The 20,638-nt window shown below is 46.1% G+C and overlaps 1 protein-coding gene and 1 long non-coding RNA gene across 2 annotated transcripts; both read left to right on the top strand.

The window, feature by feature from the left end:
* Positions 1–13,098: 13,098 nt before the first annotated feature.
* LOC126992093 (uncharacterized) lies at positions 13,099–16,555 on the top strand. The gene is made up of 4 exons (XM_050850771.1): positions 13,099–13,417; positions 13,785–14,050; positions 14,176–14,766; positions 15,457–16,555. The coding sequence occupies exons 1-4, from the start codon at positions 13,396–13,398 to the stop codon at positions 15,979–15,981; spliced, it is 1,404 nt and encodes a 467-aa protein (XP_050706728.1). The 5' UTR covers positions 13,099–13,395; the 3' UTR covers positions 15,982–16,555.
* Positions 16,556–18,393: 1,838 nt separating this feature from the next.
* On the top strand, positions 18,394–19,761 carry LOC126992089 (uncharacterized). Its single transcript, XR_007746161.1, has 2 exons — positions 18,394–18,998; positions 19,498–19,761. It is a non-coding gene; the product is annotated as an uncharacterized LOC126992089 (long non-coding RNA).
* Positions 19,762–20,638: the final 877 nt, after the last annotated feature.

Consider the following 20,638-nt stretch of genomic DNA (forward strand, 5'->3'; position numbering starts at 1 on the left):
CAAACACACAAACAGTATATAACAACTCATCTTGCCTCACCCTATTCCAGACGGGTTCAAGTATGTATATGTAAATAATAGGATAGGGAAGGTAAGGAAGAAGTGAGTATTATGTCTGTTTAACGTAAGTACACTCAACCAACACACCAACAGTACGTAATAACTCATCTTCAAACCTTCCTCCACCCCCCAAAAGTGTTAACGTATATATAAATAACAGGAAAGTAAAGAAAGAACGAGTGATAAGTATGTTTTCCTATCCTCTCTTTTCGTCTCTCTTTCCCCGTGTGGGTCTCGTGCTGAAGGGAGCGGATGTGGCCACCAGAGAGCACCGTCGCCACAACCGCCGCTAATGCACGCTCACGGGACAGGTAAGAGTAGGTAATAGCACTCAGGTGAACGCTCGCCGCCGCCCACCGCCCACCGCCAGCCATCTCCTCACCCGCTACTCCTTTCTTTCTCTCTTTTTTACAGTATAGGAGGCAGCTCAAGGGTAACGTAAAAGAATACGAAAAAGCCTTAGGTTCATATATTTAAACGTATCAGACTCCCATTTGCGACTATACTATTTTTTTACAGTAAAGGAGGAAGCTCAAGCCTGCACGTCATCACCTCACTGCAAGCCATTAGGCCTTCACATCACATAACCGCCACCACCACCACCACCGCCGCACCAAGGTTATATCGCCAACGCACCTAAATCATTACCACGACGCCACACCGCTCAGAATCACCCAACCTCATGCACCACTTCATCACCAATCCTATTATATCACCTCGCCACACCACACACTTTCCCTAGCCTCCAGACCACCACCACACCAACACCACCACACCCACACAAAAGTTTAGCCCTCTCTCCTCTCTCTCTCTTACTTTCTCCTTCCCTATTTCACCTTTCCATGAGTAGGTATGACTTTCTAACATTCCCAACCAATAAATATGAAAGCAAGGGAGGGACGTAGAAAGAGGAGGGAAGAGATATGGGAGAGAGGGAGAGGGAGGAGGACCTAAGGTGAGCTATGTCAGGTAAGGGAGGAAGGTAAGGAGGTAATGAGGGAAGAGAAGAGGAATGTGGAGACAGGGAAGAGGAGGAGAGCCAAAGGTGAGCTATGTCAGGTAAGTAAAGAAGGTAGGGAGGAACTGAGGAGAGAGAAGAGGTATGAGGAGACGGAGAGGGAGAACAGCCAATAAGGGGAGAGAGAGGTATGGAGGAGGGCCAAAGGTGAGCGAAGTATGGTAAGGAGGGAAGATAGGGAGGGAATGAGGGGAGAGAAGAAGTATGGGGAGACGGAGAGAGAGGGGGGCCTATTAGGGGAGAGAAGAGGTATGGGGGAAGGAGGGCCAAAGGTGAGCGAGGGAGCCGCGCTGGTGGTGGTGCCGGAGTGTGTGTGTGTGTGTGCCGCGCTGAGCCGCCGCCCTCCTCAGTAACCCGTAGTATGGCGCGCTGTTGCTCCGGCCCGCTAAGTTTTCCTTGTAATTCGGAACAGCCGCTTCCTTCCTCCTTCCCACCTTCCTTCTTCCTTCTTCCTTCCTTCCCTCCCTACACACCTTCCCAGACCCAGCAGCAACAACAACAAGGAGCAGCCGCCGCCACCACCAAAACAGCCAGCATTGCCTTCCCGCTCTCCCTCCTCCCTTTCCTTCCTCCTCCTCTGCTCATTCTCTCTCCCCTTCCCTCCTTTACTGTAAATAGATGCATGTACTCGTAGTCTTCTTACCTTTTTCATGCGTTTGCCTGTCAACTTATACTCTAGCTACACTTGACAAAACTTAATAATCTCTCCCTCACCATTTTTTTCTCCCAGTCGTCAAAGTCGAGACGAGAAAACAAGCAATTTACACGTTATACTGGTGACAGACAAGTACAAAGACAGCAAACGTTAGGGCGGCGTTTTAATTTGTTTTTCGATAATGATGATGATGATGATTATGATGATGGGATAATGGAGATAGCGTGTAATGAACGTAATGAGACGAAGATGAATGACTAGGAGACCTGTAAGAAAACGATACAAGTCCTTAATTCATTTTACTTACACACTGATTTGATTTATAGCAGTCCTTGGTGTTTGTGGTTCGTTACGGCACACACACACACACACTCCATATAACCCTTACCCATACATCCATACCCATCCCCTTCCCTCCTCCCCAAGTCCTAACGCACCCCCCATCACCCCCTCAACACCACCGTCATCACCACCACTACCTGCCCAAGCCTCCACATCACCGCATTACTATAAACCATTATACCTTCACATCACATCACCACCACCACCGCCACACCAAAGTTACATCACCACCACCACTGAAAATAATAGGTGTGTGTGTGTGTGTGTGTGTGTGTGTGTTTCTGCTTCCTGCCCTCTCCTCTTACCCAACTACCACTAACCACTAACTACTCTTGCGTTGTCGTCACGGTGGTTGAACGACATGCCTTGCTCGTGACACACACACACACACACACACACACACACACACAGCCTCCGTATCATCAGTCATTATTATTATCTGAACTCGTGTGAAAAATAATACTGGAAAAAACACATGTAGAGACGCGCACCTTATTAAAAAAAAAGTAAAGATAGATAAATGAAAAAATATATATATGATAAGTAGATAACACTGAGTCAGACGAACAAAATAATGATATACAAATGGTAACTCCATCCAAAATTGACCTCTCTTTTGGCCTTTACACTTTCTTACATAAGAGCAGTGATTAATGGGCTCCTTTTTTTTCATTTATTTTGGCCCTTGAGCTGCTTCCTTTACTGTTAAAAAAAAAGCGAATCAATGTATACCTAGACTGACATGTACACGAAACTATGAATAAATAAATAAAGAATAAAGAAGAAAAATTAAAAGATAATAAATAAGACCCAACATAACTTCACTCACCTCACGTTGTTTTGCAGATATAGAAGTGAACCAGTATCCCTAAACTGACACATAAACACACAGAAATATGAATAAGTAAATACATAATAAAGAAGTCAAAATAAAAATATAAAAAAAACTAATAAAACCCTAACTTCCCTCACCTTGTTTTGCTGGGATGATGAAGACACCTGTCCCTCCCTCACAGGTGTTGGTGCTGCTCTCACATCCCGGTCTCATCCTCACCACCACCACCACGACCACCACCACAATAACACCATCACCACCACCACCACAAGGAATTTCAACAGTCCACGCGTAATAATCAGTGACTGGCTTTTGAGTCTTCACCGAACTGACTGTATGTGTGTTTGAGTGTTAGTGTTTCGTGCTGACAGTCCCGCCGCAGCCTCTCCCTCTCGCAACACCGGCCTCAACACACGCAACACACCAGAAGACCGTGGAGATGCGTAACATACATCCTCTTACCGGAACGTCGCGAGAGACACTGAGGTTGAGTCATGCTGCCGCTCTTGTGTCCCAGTATTGCCATCTGGGAATTATGGCTCTTCCTCCTTTCCCTCTTCCTCCTTTTCCTCTTCTCATTATCATCCTCTTTACTATCATTATTCGTACACTGTCAGAAGTACGTTTCTCTACTTACCTTCTTCCTCCTCATCTCTTCCTTTTTACTATCAAATATTTGTACAAAGAGAAAATTACGCCATTTCGTTCTTCATCATCATTTTTTATCCTATTAAGTTTTCGCACAGTCAAATTCCGCCTCTTCCTTCTTCCGCTCCTCCTCCTCCTCCTCCTCCTTGTTCAAATCAGATATTCATATACAGTCTTCTTTTCACAACAACGGAGAACTGTTTTGTATAGTCTGAGTCTGATACTTTACTTCCTGACTAACATAGGGTTGAGTGTAGCCTACTGTGCTTGTGGGAGTCTCTCAGCCTCAAGCGTGTTGCCCTATAACTGGGTTCCAGCACTGTTAGGTTCGGTTCAGTTAGTGGTCGAGACAAAAGAAACCACCATCTCTCTCTCTCTCTCTCTCTCTCTCTCTCTTTATTACGATAGCCAAGTTGTAATAAATTATAGATATACTCCATTGATCAACACACACACACACACACACACACACACACACACGCACACACAGAGAACCATACTGTAGTGATTAGTATTTTCGCCTCACAACCGAGAGATCCCAGGTTTGATTCCCGGGCGGAGTGGAGGTGGATGGGCAGTCTCCCTTAGTCCGCGCCCCCTGTCCACCCAGCAGCGAATGGGTACCGGGTGTCTGTTGGAGGTTGTGTCGTTGCCTCTGAAAGACACCGGCTTGCCTCTAGTTTATGGCGTCAAAAGATCAGGCGGATTTTCATATTATTAGTGCATTGAAATTTTCTACTCCTACCCGATATTAGCAAACTATCAGATACTATTCAGGAAAGTGAGACTACCATCGTGTTCATGATACGTTGCTGCATATCATGAGCCTAAATTGATTCCAGAAATACTATATTTATATTAAGATAATGGAAGGAAATGAAAATAGTGTATGAACATTTTGTCTCGCAGTTTTTACCTAAAGATCCGTCACTCGTACTTCAAAGATCAAAGAAGGTAGTGGCTGGTGATGGCGAGTCCAGCCCGTGAACAGACCATGGTGAATGAACGACAATGCGTGAATAGCCATGACGGTAATTATTTCCAGCTTATAAAAGTACGTGTTCTAAGAGGAAAGAAAGGAAAAGAAGTAAAGTGGACCGTTAAAAAAATATATATACTCGAATATACAATTTCCTCGACATCGGATTAGTAACGGTGGTGGTGATGATGGTGCAGGTGGTGGTGGTGATGGTGATGATGATGGAGGTGGTGGAGGCAGTAGTGGAAGTGGTGTTTGATAGTGGTGGTCGTGGTGATGGTGGCAGTGATAGTGGTGGTAGAGGTGGTGGTTGTGATGGTAGTAGAGGTGGTGGAGGTTGTGCTTGTGGTGGTGGTGGTGGAAGTGGTAGCCAGAGAAATGCGAGAAAGAAGTGGATGCCTGACAAGTGGAATGCAATGTGAGCGGTGGAATGCAAGTCTTATATCTGACACATAGATTTAATTTCACGCGCATTATATCTTCTCCCCGCGACGAAGATAAGAAACCGAGAATTATTTACGTTAAGAAAAACTGAAGCGGGAACAACGAAGTGAAGTGTGAGTTGAAATTAAGGAAGAGGAGGTGAAGGTGGTGGTGGTGGTGGAGGAGGGAGAAAGCGGTTGTTGGTGGTGAGGGTGGTGATGGAGATGAGTCGTGAGGTTCCTCATGAGCTAAGGAACAAGGGTGGAAGATGTGATTTATGAGGCGGAGGAGGAGGAGGCGGCGAAGGAGGAGGAGGAGGAGGCGGCGAAGGAGGAGGAGGCGGCGGGGGAGGAGGAGGAACAAAGGGAGAGAGGGATTTTTTTCTCTTTTTTGGCCATCAGCAAAGAAGGGAAGAAAGGGAGAACGGGGGAGAATAGGAGGAGAGGGAAGAAAGCAGAAAAAAGGGAAAAGAAGAAAAAGGAAATGAAAAAAAAGATGAAAATAATAAGAAAAAAAAGGATAAAAATGAAGAGAAAGAAAAGACACAAAAAACACGAAATTAAGAAAACATCTACACACAAAAAAGAATACGACTAACGACGAAGAGAAAAACAAAAAAGACAGGAAAACAAAACCAAAGTAAAAGACAGTTGGTGAAAGTTTGATGAGAACGTGAGTGCATGAAAGGAGGAAGAAGAGGCGAAGGAGGAGGAGAAAGACGAAGAAGAGGAGGAGAAAGACGAAGAAGAGGAGGAGGAGGAGGGCAGGAAATTGCGCCGGAGCTAACAAAGGGCCCTTGAGGAACTCCATCCAGGCACCAAGCAAGCAAACGGAGAGGGGGGCGAGGAGGGGGAGAAGAGGCACAAAGGGGCGGGGAGACGCGAAGACGGAGACACGGAGACTGACAAAAGAACGATGGACAAAGAAACTGATGCTCGTGGAAAGGGAAAGGGAAGTGTACGCTATAGCTGCGCGTGGCCTCAGTGCTCATCTCCTTTGCACTGGTTCTTGAGTTTGACGTATAGGCTTAATGAGTGAGTTTGGGAGTTACGAAGAAAAGGTAAAAGTAGAGACAGAAAAAGGGGAAAAGAAAGTGAAGTTGAAAGGCATATATACGCTATAGCTGGTGCGCGTGGCCTTGGTGCTAATCTCCGTTGTATTACCCTTGAGTTTAGGGTTATTAAGTGAGCTTGGGAGTTAGGGTGAAGGTGTTGATAGGTGAAATGAAAAGGAAAAAAGGAGTTTGTGTGCAAGAAGTTTGTTTCGATATACGAGTAAAATATGGGAACAGAAGGAAGTTGAACTATATGCTGAAGGTATGGAGCTTTTTTGGTAGCCTATTATAAAGAGAGAGAGAGAGAGAGAGAGAGAGAGAGAGAGAGAGAGAGAGAGAGAGAGAGAGAGAGAGAGAGAGAGAGAGAGAGAGAGAGAGAGAGAGAGAGAGTGGAACACAACAAAGTGGAACAAACCAAAGTCAAAGAGTGGATCGATTGAAAAGGAATGGAAAATATCATAGAGTGGAGTGTCGTGGAGTGGATAAAGCAATGGAGTCGACACTGAGTGGAGCAGAGCTAAAGAAAGAGAGTAGAGGTGGATGAAAGTGATGATGGGTGGAGCATAGGAGTGAATGGATTAGGAAAAAGTGGAGTAGAGAAGAACAAAGTGGTGAGTGAAGAATGAATGAATGAATGAAGAGGAGAATGAAGTAAAATAAAGAAGTGGAACAAAGAAGTTTACCTAGCGAATCAAAGTATATAAAAAAGGTCAGAGCAGCGGCGTAGAAGAAAAAACAAAGTGGAGTGAATAAGAATGTGATAAGGAAATGAAGTGTAGCATAACAGATGGACAGATAGATAGATAGATAGTTGAGCATAGTTAAGAAGAGAGGAGAGCAGAACGCAGCTGGGTGGAAACGAAGGTGGAGGGAAGGGGAAGGGGGAAGGGGAAGTGGGGTAATACTCGTAGTCACCCGCTCCCTTCCCTCCCACCCACATATCCACTTCCCCTCCCCCTCCACCCCCCAGCCCGTCCACCCGTCTACATAAAACAAGTGCTTAATTTCACGCCTTATCTTCGCTCCACAGGAAGGCTTAGAAGCTATATTTACTGCAGTGATACCAGATCCTGCAGGTGAAATTAGGGCAAGAGGTGGGGAAGAAAGAGGATGGAGGAGGACAGTGGTGGTCGTGGTGGTGGTGGGGATGGTGGTGGTGGTTGCAGTAGTAGTAGTGGTGGTGGGAGTAGTGGTAGTGGTAATGGGACAGTAGTAGTGACGGTAATGGTGATAGCGTATTATAAGTGATGGTCGTAGTAGTGGCTGTAGTGGTGGTGAGTAATTATGGTGAGACATTTGTGAGTATTTTTTTTAATGAATAGGATAAATGGTTAACTTAACACACACACACACACACACACACACACACACACACACACACACACACACACACACAAGCTTTAGGGGACTTAATTGGCGAGAAGGTAAGCTTGCGATACCCGTAACCAATACCTTCCACCGAGATCCCGTCAGCCCCCTCCAGATAACACTCTACTATATATATATATATATATATATATATATATATATATATATATATATATATATATATATATATATATATATATATATATATATATATATATATATATATATATATATATATATATATATATATATATATATATATCGGCCGCCAAGTACACGAAAACACATTGAGGAAGGTTAAACCAGTAATCGCTCCAACCTTAATGCGCTAAGCACGATACGATAGTTTGTTGTATCCCATTGTCCCAGTGTCCCAGTTTCAGGTAAAAGATAAATTTTGGGGCACGCTTACCTACGCGTGGCCTCGGTGCTCATTTTCGTCCCATTGGCCCTTGAGCCTGTGGCGGGTGATATCCCATCACCCCGGGACACAGGGCCAGCGAGACATGCGGGTTACCACAGTTTACCTTCTACAGGTACCTATTTATCAAGCAGCCGGAAAAGGAGATGAACACCTGGGTGAGCTGCACGCCGACTGCCCGGGCCGGGATTCGTAGCTACGTGTGCTAACCACTTCATCACGTTGCTTTACTCTGAAATTAGAATATACGAATAAAATATTAATAAAATGTCACTCAAGCGTTGTCTGCCTACAGCATACAAAATGTCTTTCTCCTGTTGCCTTTTAATTTTTCGAGCCCAAACCTGGAGCAATTTTTCAATAAAAAGGTAAATTTTATTATATAATATTTTTTTTACAGTAAAGGAAGCAGTTCAAGGGCAAAAGGAAATGACAACAAAAAAGTCCGCGAAGCACTGCCCTATAAAAGAAGTGGAGAAAAGTGGCCAAAAGAGAGAGAGGTCAGTTTCGGGTGGAGAGGTGTCATGATACTCTTGAAGGAGGTCAAGTCTTAGGCAGGATTGTATACAGACGAAGTAAAGCTGTTCAGAGTTTACCACTGAAAGTATGAAAGAATGAAGATATTGGTTAACTCTTGCATGAGGGATTTGGACAGAGCTAGAGTAGAAAGTTGTGAGCAGTGGGGCCGCGGGATGAAATATGTGTACTGAATACTACAAAGCCAAACTTAACCATACAAGAAAGATTTAAAGTGTTGTGAAATAACACTAATGATCGTGTATTAGCTTGTCAAATTCTATGTTTGTTAGGTAATAAATATAGATGATCATCCCGTTTTCTACATCCACTTCCTCGAATAGAGCAATTAAAGTACAAGATTAGAGACGCTCCGCCAACACTGTACCGATCACAGGAAATGCCTCCCCGCCCGCCCCTTCCACCACCACCCCGGCATGTGTATCTTAATGCCGCGCCCGATAACAACACTGATAACGCTGACTCATGACACTCCTGCCCGCCACTACACCCCGCCGCGACACCCCCTCCTCCTCTTCCTCTTCTTCACCTTTGGCCCGCTGAGTCATCTAAACGGACGCAAAGTAGGTATGTATTGATGGCTGGCATGAACTTCCATTAGTCAAGCAAATACTTCAACGCTCTCTAACTTATTTACAAAGACCCATCTATATTTCAACCATTACCCTCACAGGTGATTTCACGGATTTTTGCCGGTAGTAATGGCTGTATGCGTCCTGCCGTCTGATACTGATTTACCTTTTTATGAAGAAATGGTTCCCCAGTGAACTGAGAAGACAGGGAACCAAGGAATCACTGGGCAGGGGTGTGGAGTCAGAGTCGCCGGAGTCGCCTACTTTTGTCCGGAGTCGGAGTCTGTAAAAATATTTCAGACTCCGATACCTTTACGATACGTGTGATATGGTGTGGATGGGTGTGGTGTGGTGTGTGGTATGGTGTGGCGGGGTTTGATTTGCCTACCACTGTACTGCAGAAGAGGGGGTGGGGGAGGGGGATGGACTCGGAGTCGAAGTTACAACCTTAAAATTTCTTGCAGTCGGAGTCAGAGTCGGGGTCGAAATTTCTTATATCCGACTCCCCACCCCTGCCACTGGGACCGACGAGTCTTCCTCTTACCCCTCTGTAGCGGCGATCTAGAAGAGAAAACGATTCCCAGTAGCATGAGTTTTTCACATTTTGGAAAAGTTTGATATTCGATTGATATTTTGTATATTGCAGAGCGTGCACCCTATGTTTCATTTCAAACAATTGGATTTTAAGAATGAAATATAGTTGTGGTTAAAAAAAAGCCGTTTCATGTGGGATTCAGGGAGCCTATCTTGTCAACCGCATTCGCTCTGTTCGAGTGTCCCCTCAAGTGTCTTTCCTTAAATGTCTTGCTGAATAACGTGGACTGATTCATATCTTTATCTATCATACCTTTGAGGCTGTAACTGACTCCGGGACACTCCTATAGCGGAAGTCTCGCCTGTACTGCTGCAGCTCATTACTGGATTTGACGAGGCAAAATTCATAGGAAGGCTGGAGGTCACTTGATAAATCAAACAAATGAGTATGGTGTACCTTATAAAGGAGAAGAATTTCTTATCCAAGTGAAGCCTTTGATATTCCTTGATCCCCAAGGTGTGTGTGTGTGTGTGTGTGTGTGTGTGTGTGTGTGTGTGTAGCGGGATAGTCTTGTTACGTACATAAACTATTTACTTCCTGCTCCAATATAACAAGACATCGCAGAACCATAAATCATTACATATCAACCCAACACACGAGCATTCCGGGAGCGGCTTTGTGAAGGCGGGAGCTCCGTCTCACCTCTGCCTACACAGTTCACGGAGGAGACTCGGTAAGTAAGTAATCACCGGAAATTAACTTTATGACACCTGAGCCCAAAGAGTGTGAGTCGTCCACAGTTGGTCCATAAATTATCGACTACTAGCTGAACGATAGATAGACAGTGAAAATAAGAGGATGAACGTTGCCTCGATGGCGTAGTTGCCCTCTTGGTCATTTTTATCACCAAATTGGACCAGACTTAACAATGAAAAATCTGTGTGGTAATGAATGAGCATGGCTTGGTATTGGGCCTGGATTGGCTGCTCATTCTAATAGATAAGTTTGCCTGAAAATAAACATTGTAGTGATTCTGGAGTAAGTTATATATTTCCACTCCTGAGAGTAAATAGGAATAGCGGAAGTAAATAGTTATTTTTCATTTGGATTTGTGAAATCGAAGTCGGGAATGTTAATCGAGGAATTTGGTCAAGAGTCTGTGTTTAGATTTACTTCCACTTCTGGGAATAAAGGATTGGTGGGAGTAAATAATGGTTTTTTTTTATTTAGAACTGTGAATCTGCATATGGAAATGAAAATAGAATAATTTGGAAATGAAAATTGAATAATGTACCAAATATGACTAGAGTTTCTTTTTCATTTGGAACTGTGAATCAAAATTTGGTAATGACAATCGAGTACTTTGCCAATCAGTATGTTAAGATCCGTTACTCCCGTTTAAGACTAGTGATATTCAAATGTCTTACTACGACCCATGTTTACCGCTATAGTATTACCCTCACAATCCATTTTGAACCCGCATGGCATTCTACTCAGAGCTGCGTGTCCCGCCCACTGGTATTTACTTATCTGTTAGGACCTAAGTAGCGAACCAGAGCTGTCCGCCGCTAGCCAGAACAGAGCGGCGACATTCAACCTTCAAAGAGTCACGTTTCAGGCCGCTTCCAAAGTCCTGTACCGAGCTGGGATTGACTTTTGGACTGTCACCTCTCGATACGGGCAAAGTACGGCGCCGACACACTAGTCCTTTAATAAAGTCAGTTTGATCGGGAGGGCGACAGGCCTAAACCCGAGCTCATACCTATAGGATAGAACTTTCTTCCATTCATGTTTACAAAGTGATTACAGCCTCGTTTCTGATTGTATTTGTCTCCGGTGAGATATTACGAACAGCGCTGTTTCGACGCCTAGGAACAGTAAACATGAAAGCAAATTAACTCCCTTTCCGCCCTGGGGACACGAAAGCTTACTGTGTCCTATGACGCCGACTCTGTTTACTCTCCCCAGCAGTGTGATACAAGTGCCAGATTCTAATGTTACCAGAAAACGTAATTTAATTTTAGCTTCATTTGGGAACAGTTATCTTGAGAACCAACCCTTGGACTTCAAAATATTGTCATTCAGACTAATCCTTACAATGGGAAGGGGCCTGCATGGAGACTTACCCAAAGGAACCCCGGATTTGAATGCACGCTGAGGTGCAAGTAAAAATACACACTTTAGCAATGATTGAGTCTAACCACTGATTTACGGAACACGTTTGATCTTACTGAAGTTACGGTTGTTAAATCAATGTAAATAGAGATTGCATAAGGCTGGTAAAGCAATGCTGTGGTTCTAAGTGTATCAAAGATTGGTTAAGGTTTTGCTTGGGAGGCTGCTTTATTATACCTAATCCCAATCATCTGCGTTGTCTAGAAATCCACTCTAAAACTAGTGTTTGGTATTACTAACACACTAATGGTAAACTATCCTTCTTAACCATCTTACAATGTGCCTTAGTGATGATGCCAAAATACACCACTCACTAGTAAACAAATTAATCATACTAGTCTGTACAATTCACTCCACAGACATTCAGTAAGCAAAACGAACAATAATGTCGCACGAAGAATATGCAATTAAAAAAATGTAAAATCGGTCCCTGTATAAATAAACACTTGTCCGCGCTATTAACGGGCTGGGGGCGGCCACCTCCCCCCTTCAAGAAAGCTATGAGCCGCATGGAAATAAAAAGGTATATAGCAGCGCACAAGAAAAATCCATCCTCTGCTCTCCTAATCAGCCATAATCCATTTCTCAATTAATTGCATAAATCCTCATAAGTAACAGTGTAAAGTTGGGTGCATAGACGCTACAGCTGCGCGTTGTTGGGGTGCTCATCTCTGTTGCATTGGCCCTTCATTGAGAAAAAAATAATAATGAGAATTAGAGCCATTGATTCTATGGCACGCACATAGAACTGTGTCAGGGAGCGGAGTTTTAGTCATAGTCGACAACATAACTGCCATACACCAGATGACTCTGCACTCATGGATGCCTCAGGGTGCAGTGCCCAGCTTCACGAGGGAAAAAAATACGGATCTCTGAGGCGGTGGTGCTGATACTCTGGCAACTATATATATTCACCATTTTATTATAGTGATATGAAACGGCTGTGATTCGAGGTCAAGACACAATTAGCATGGAAGAAAATTAATTTCCTCTCTGTTATGTTTACAAAGAAGTTCCAAAGAGTCGCATAAAGTCGGGACCGTTTCCTGTGAGATAACGTAAACACCAAAAGCTATGATTCGAGGCCAAGACGTAATAAGAATGGAAGACGAATTTCCTCTCCGCCATGGTTACAAAGGAGTTCCATAAAGTTGCATACAGCCGAGTCGGTTTCCTGTTAAATAGCATAAACACCGCAAGATATGATTCGAGGCCAAGACGTCATGAAAATGGAAGATCAATTTCCGTTCCGTCATGGTTACACAAGCATTCAACGTCACATAAAGCCGAGTCTGTTTCCTACGCGATAGTAGACACACAACACAACACGATTCAAGGACAAGACGCAATAAACACGAGAGGAAACGAGGGGGCGGTGTGGTGGGAGGTGGCACGTAGCGGATCATGTGACAAGTGTGGAGTCGTAAAACAGAGCGACCAGGAAAGAGAGTGGGAGACGCTGATCCACGCGTAATACAGGAGTGACGCCAGCAGACGCCACTCTGCGTCATGCCTCCGTTACACAAAGCCTGGCTATAAGGAAGGCGTGGAGGTACTCGACTGCCACACAACTCACGATACAGCTGAGGACTCACGGCTGTACCCTCCTCGCTCCGGGAACCTCGATCTCGGTCTGCCACTACGAATACACGAAGACAGTACTTGGCCTTCCTCACCCTCGGTCCTCGTCACACACACAGCACGCAGACCGGTGGGAGCAAGGCCACGCTACGCCACCCGGAGCTCTCTGTATACTTTCGAAGTTTTTTCACGATGGTCAACACCAAAGTGCAAGGTGGGTCAAGGTGACATTTGTAACTTGCCAGTATCGTCATCACAACATCGCTCCCCGTGCCAAGCTGTGTCAAAAGAGAGAGAGAGAGAGAGAGAGAGAGAGAGAGAGAGAGAGAGAGAGAGAGAGAGAGAGAGAGAGAGAGAGAGAGAGAGAGAGAGAGAGAGAGAGAGAGAGATCTGATAGTCAGAAAAAGACCCTCCGATGAAATAGGACTTCCTTTCAAATACACACACACACACACACACACACACACACACACACACACATTACTCTGTCTATATCACTGTAACAAAATAACCGTGTGATTACTTGAACCTGAAGGTGTTGTTCCTCTTGATTACCTGAGCCTGAGAGTGTTGTTCCGCAGGGCACCACCGCGGGCACCAGGGCCACCACACGCTCAACAAGCAGCTGCTGTGTGCCGTCTGCTGCCAGGCATACAATGCTGGTCAGAGGGACCCCGTGGAGCTGCCCCGCTGCGGCCACACCTTCTGCCGCCTGTGTCTCTTCCACCTACAAGGCCGACAGCAAAATTTCCCTTGTCCCCTCTGCCGCACCCAGCACTGCGGCCCGCCTGTTGAGCGGATGCCCGTCAACTTCCTCGCCATTAGCCTCCTGGAGACGATGGGGCAGGTGAGGCAACAATAAATAAAATTATTATCGTTGATAAAATCGGAATATTGTAGACACTAGGGGTTTGAAATTGCTACTGGATGTGACGTACTATTAAGATAGCATACCTTAATTTTCACGGAAAGGTTGAGAGCGACGAGTCCAGCGAAGAGTACCCGGCAGGGGAAGTGTGTGGCACGCATGGCGCCCCGCTGCTGCTGTGGTGCCGCCAGTGCCGGCAGGTGCTGTGCGCTAAATGTCTCTCCCAGCAGCAGCACGCCGGACACACCCTGCACGAGTTGCAGGCTGTTCTGGCGGAAAAGAAGAGTCACATAGAGGAGGAGGCGAGGCACAGGCTGCGGGACCTGGAGAAGGAGAGGCAAAAGTTGACGAGAGAGGTGGAGTCCGTCGTGTCCACGCTGTCAAGGATCTACAAGAAGAGCGAGGCGTTGGGGCGGCAGATGCAGAGGGTCGAGAACATCCGGAAAGTCACGACGGACACGGACAACCTGCAGACGGTGGCGAACTTGGAACTCGCACTCCACAGACTCCCAAAGCCCGGCAGCTTACCTCAAGAGCCGACGCTGGAAGACAAGTACAATAACTTTATCGCGGAGGACGAGGGGTCGAAGACGAACGACAACGAGGGGGGCCTCAAGACGTGGCCTCTGATCATGGACGTGGCTGGCGGCGGGAGGCACTGGCCCATCATCCCCTGGCAACACTTCACGGCCCAAGTACGTGTGTGTGTGTGTGTGTGTGTGTGTGTGTGTGTGTGTGTTTGTGTGTGTGTGTGAACGGAATGCCAAGCTTGTGACAATATTTCTTCGAGGTGTTTAACTAACATGCTGAATGGTACACAAAACGTTTCAGTAATGTAGAATTAAGCAAGAGGTGGGTGGGTGACGGGAGACAGCAAGGGTCGGCGGATCTACATCGTCAGACAAATGGCAGGAGGTGTTCGTCCTCAGGAAAGTTAAGGAGTGTGTGATGATCATAACCGTTTTAATACACGAAGCAACACTCGCATGTAGCCCAGAAGGAATTATATGTTGAAGCCTATTCGTTCATATACTTGTGGGAATCATTTTGTTATGTTCTCAACTGCCAAGTCCTCCGGTGGCAGATCACGTCACAGGCACTCCCACCTTCCCCGGTTCGAGGAGTGCCACTGAGATCAAGATTCAAGGTTCCCCAAAAGACAGAATGAAGACTGCTATAAGAAATCCCTTCGTAGCTCTGCTTGTCGGGAGCCTCCACCAAGCCTTAGGGCCGACAAAACTTAATCCCGTTTTGCTTTTATTTCGCCTACCCCTTTGTGTGCCGCTCATTTACTTGTCAGTATATAACATTCATACATGCAGGCCACACTCTACCCACCTCAGCACCCATCATCATGCTCATGCCCTCTCTCTCCCTTCACGCAGGTCCCGGCCCTGCAACTCCTGGTCCCGTCGCCCGCTCCCGAGGTGTTCCTGCAGCTGGAGGTGGCTGGCGTCGTCCTGGGCCGCGTCCACATACGTCTCTGGGGTCATCTACGGCGCGCCCACCACTTCCTGGCACTCTGTCTGGGTACATTCGGCCCCTCTTACAAGGGTGCCAAGTTCCGCACTGTCGAACGCAGGGGCGAACCCGGCGAGAGTCTGCGTGGCGGTGATTACCCAGCGACGGACGGCAGCGGCACCATGTGTCGGGGCGTGATGGCAGAGCTGGAGTGGGGAGGCCAGCACGCCGGCCCCGTCAGGAAGGGTGTGGTGGGAGGTGGGGGCGGGGGGTGCCACGAGTCTGACGCCCTCTTCAACATCTGCCTGCGGGACAAGCCTCACGGAAAGATGTCCTGTCCCTTCGGCGAGGTGGTGTCGGGTCTGAGCGTGGTGAGTTACGCGGCGTACCATCACCCGCTCACCGAGGTCACCATATCCGCCGCCGGCCTCGTCCTGCCACCCTACTGACGATGAGCTGCTTCTTCAACGCCTTGTCTCGCTGCCTCGTACATTCCCCGACACACACTTCCACGGTGCAACTACTCCGGAAATGTCCCTCGAGCTTACGTTTGCCATGTTATACTTTAACACTCACACACACACACACACACACACACACATACACACAGTGCTAATACAGTTCATAATCACAACTATCATCATCGCCACCCACATCATACATTATTGCTCATTCCGAAAGAAGTACTAGGTCGATGATCTCCCTTCTCTCCCTGTTTTGACTCCTATTTACAGAAACAAGGAGTCGTGATGGGTGAAGGGAACAGCGACTGAGATAGGAGGGCAAGGAAAGGGTAAGGGAGGAAGAAGCGTCACAACTGCGGTATCACTATTTCTCACCCTAATTCATATTTATTTCAAATGACAGTCACACATGCCGCAATAGTTATCCGTTGTTGTTTTTATCTTCATTCCATCACGTAGGTTAAGTGTACCGTATTATTCTTTAAGTTATTTTGAAGACTGTATCTGAGCACTCATGGCCTCTCTTTGTTATGGTCCACAATGAACGACGTTTCTTTACCTTAACGTGTTTGTATCCTTCCTATGAGTTATTGCCTCTCGTTTGGTTCTTGCTGGCACCGCGGGAGAGGCTGATGTCGGTATTCTTAGACGCTTCCGCCTCTCAAGTCACCTATTTCCAATCCAAAGGACGAAAAGGAGATCAATTGAGTTGTTCGTGGTACAGAAGAAGGGTCAATCTACCATCAGGGTCATAAAACTATCCCTGGAAATGCCCAAGATTCCTACGACAGCCTATATGTGTGCGTGGGCGCCGAAATGTTCAAGAATATGGCCCTGAGCGTCCTGAAGAGATAAATATAATACACGTGAGGGACTTGAAGGGTATGATTCTTCTACTCTTGAAAGAAAAACAGTAAGATCTTATAAGGTATTACGGCCATATAATTACGCTACTCAGAGTTTAAGTATGGAGTCAGTTCTCTTCTTTCATACACAGAGAGAGAGAGAGAGAGAGAGAGAGAGAGAGAGAGAGAGAGAGAGAGAGAGATAACCCTCCCTGTGACAAAAATATTCTTCTAACGTCAGCACAAGTAATCCCAAGGGAGAAGAAGGCTTTAGATATTCTTGGTGTTACATAATATAGTGTATTAAGGTGTAGTGCGCAGTGCGGTGTAGCGAAGTAAAGAACCTACCGAAATCTATCATGGGAACGAACAAGCTGGCAATATTCTTCATTTCTTTACACCTGGTTTAGTGCTTTGGTTTGATCCAGTTTTGCTCCGAGGATTTCGTAATGGGGTGTTGTAAACTTGTCTGATCTGTTAGGTGGAGCATTTAACCCTCAGCTAGCAGGGGTCATATTCTTCAACACTTCGGCGCCCAAGCACACATGTTTAACAAGGCTTTCGTAGGAGTTGTGAGCATTTTCAGGGATAATTTTATGACCCTGGTAGTAGTTTGATCCTTTTTCTGAACCATGAACCTAAAAAATCACAAATTCATCAGAACTCGACAGATATTTTTGGTCTTTGGAAATGATTGATGTGAGAGGCGGAACCGTCAGAGAATAGCAACCAAAAGCTCCCTAGCACTGAGCACGCCTGATTGGACTACCCTCTGCCTTGTCCATGTGTGTGCGGCAGTCTCGCCCTCTTTGCATGGTATCAGTCCGTACCTTCTTGAGCCAGCTCTCGTACTCAACTTTGCCCTTAGCCAGTAATCACACGGGCGTTTATCCCGAAATTTACAGTCTGATAACAGGAGAGAAAAGTATACTTGCGATACAGACACAACTAAGACCCAAAAAAGGTTTGTCAGATGATACTACACCCGACATGCTAAAAGTCAAATGCTGATAACAACTCAGGATAACGCTATGACACTTTAATTAAACAACAACAAAATATTCAAAATAATTCAAACTATTCAGGGTGATGAGACAACCGTCCATGGAGACAGACCGGTAATAACTGGTAAAGGTACAATGCCTGCACAATCACAAGAATACATAAGGATTATCACAATCATCAGCTGTGAGAAGTCCACTGCAGGGCAAAGACCCTTCCTACTGTTACTTTTCTGTCTGATCTCTGTGTATTATATGCTGCCCCGGTAAATCAAAGTTACGTGGCTTTTTGGCAAAGGTTCTAATTTAATTTCTGAGTTCACGCCTGGTAAGTAGACAACTGCTCATATATCCTAGCGCTTCTCGTTTACTGGTGGAGCGCCGACGTGTTTCGACATGGGATGCTTGCAGCCCATGTCGATCTCAAGAAGGTGTTTGACTCAATGCATCGCGAGGCACTCTGGGATATTCTGCCACCATTGGTTTGTTGACTGTCCTGTGTTCTGGATCTGAGGGTGCTGTAAAATGTGTGTGGGAGGGGGGTACTTGTCCATCTTCTTTCTCACCGCCTTCCTCCATTGGGGTATATCCCCAACAAAATACCGAAAAAAAAAAGAAAAAAAAACTTGGGTGGGACAGATCCCGACAAGCAGTCGACAAAAGACACGGTACCATGTCGAAATTCATGTATGTATTCAGGATGGGATGTCTCATGATCTTGGGATGTCTCATGACACCACACACGGTTCTAACACGCCCCGCCCCCAGACGACACCCAAGAAGAGTGCTGTGCTTTACAAGAGAAACACTCCAGACGAAGGAGAAGAACGTTTGAAGACACGGGTGCCGTTGCGAAGGCAAGGCAATACTCCGTACCCAAACAGAAAACACTGCTGGCGCCTGGCGAGCCACTCGCGGCGCGGCACAAGCGGAAACGTGTAGGTGTGTTCCCCCGGCCTGACCCTGGCCCTGACCCTGACCCCACCTGCACGTGACCGCCTGCCGGCGGGCCAGGGCTGTGTTGTGGTGACCACCCCTGCTGCACACCAGCCCAACAACAACAGCCACGAACACCCTGTACTACCGGAGCTTGGAGGCCGTAGTCCCGTGGCCTGACCAGCCCCCAAAACGCGGAGGAGGAGGATATTTTCTGAGGGTACGTAGGTTGGTTATCCTCGCAGTGGGCTAAATATTACGAATCGTGATCTTGCGGCATTTCTTACCTGGATTTCTTCCAGGTAAGAAATGCCGCAAGTTCAGTGTCAGGCCATTGTATCGACAACCATAATGGAAAAAGTTCCCCGCATACATTGTCACTCGCTACATCAGCGAAGTTGTTTGATTTAACATGCTTTTCCTGTTGTGTTCATTAGATATGCCTAGTAAACCAAGTAAACTTTGTAATTACAGCTTTTCAGTAGGAAGTTGTTAAAAGCATGTAAAATCCATTCTCCCTAAGCGTAAGATTTCTTACCCCCGCAAATTCTTGGGTTGCAAAACCAATAGGTAAAGTTGGGGGCATACGCTGTAGCAGCATGTGGCCTCGGTGCTCATCTCCGTAACATTGGCCCTTGAGCCTGTGGTGGGAGGGAGCCCATTACCCCGGGACACAGGGCCAGTGTGACATCCAGTTTACCACAGTTTACCTTCCCCAGGTTTCCCCAGGTACCCATTTATCGACCAGCCCGAGAAGGAGGATGAACAGTTGGGTGAGCTGCACGCTGACTGCCCGGGCTGGGATTCGAACCCAGGCACGCTGACCACTAGACTACGGAGACCAATAGTTTTGGTATATTTACCCCCCTGAAGTTATTTGAGATTTTAGATGCATTATTTTCTGGATGTTGATTGTTTAAAAGTTCAGGTTTTATATGAATTAAACAAATAAACTGCCTAATATTTTTGCTGTTATAGACTGAATAATTTTGTCTTAATTCACCCCAACAAAAAAAAGAGTTGTGGAGTGAATGGACTGTATTGGCTATCAGTTCACCTCTTCACTGCCAGAGGCCCCTCACGTGTGATACAGGTCAAAAGAAGAAAAAGAAGTGGAGACGAATGTAAACAAACATTGGCTGAAGGGGCTCTGGAGACTGGAGGCTGTGGTCCCACAGCATAACTGGCCTTCTTAAACACCCCAATAGAAAAAGAGGGCAACTCTAGAGTCTAGAGGGTCGTGAGACAAAGTGCAGTGCCTGGCCGGGGAGACTTTGTTTACAACCGTTTCGGTGTTCGACGCTACCTCCAGTGAGAGGACGTCTGTAAATCACTTATCTGAACTCTTTCAGTCCGGCAACGCCGACGTCGCCGTCCGACGGCATCACCGTTAGTCCTCTTCTAAACCTCTTCATCCTCTTCTAAACCTCTTAACCCGGTAGCAGCGACGGGCCAAATCTGTGGCTTTACCGTATAACAGCGACGGGCCAAATTTGTGCCATGATTTAAACCCCCCAAAATAGATGATACATAATCTGATCACAAATGCTTTGATATATATTATGAAATGGTTTGTGTGAGGGGTGATTTTTTTCTCATTTCTCGCTTGGAGGGACCATTAAAAAACGTGATCCCCACTTCTACCAGGTTAAGAGGAATTGGAAGAGGAATTTAGAGGAGGATTGAGAGGTTTAGAAGAGGATTAATCCTCTTCCATTTCCTCTTGACCCTTTCCATACTGTGACGCCGACGTCTGCGTCACGGATGGAAAGGGTTAAGACCAGAAGTCAAAATAGCTACAGGTACTTAAACTAACAATTATTTAACAGCGTTAAATCATTCTTAACACACATTTTAGCA

Source organism: Eriocheir sinensis, unplaced genomic scaffold (assembly GCF_024679095.1).
Source record: "Eriocheir sinensis breed Jianghai 21 unplaced genomic scaffold, ASM2467909v1 Scaffold399, whole genome shotgun sequence".
Lineage (NCBI taxonomy): Eukaryota > Metazoa > Arthropoda > Malacostraca > Decapoda > Varunidae > Eriocheir > Eriocheir sinensis.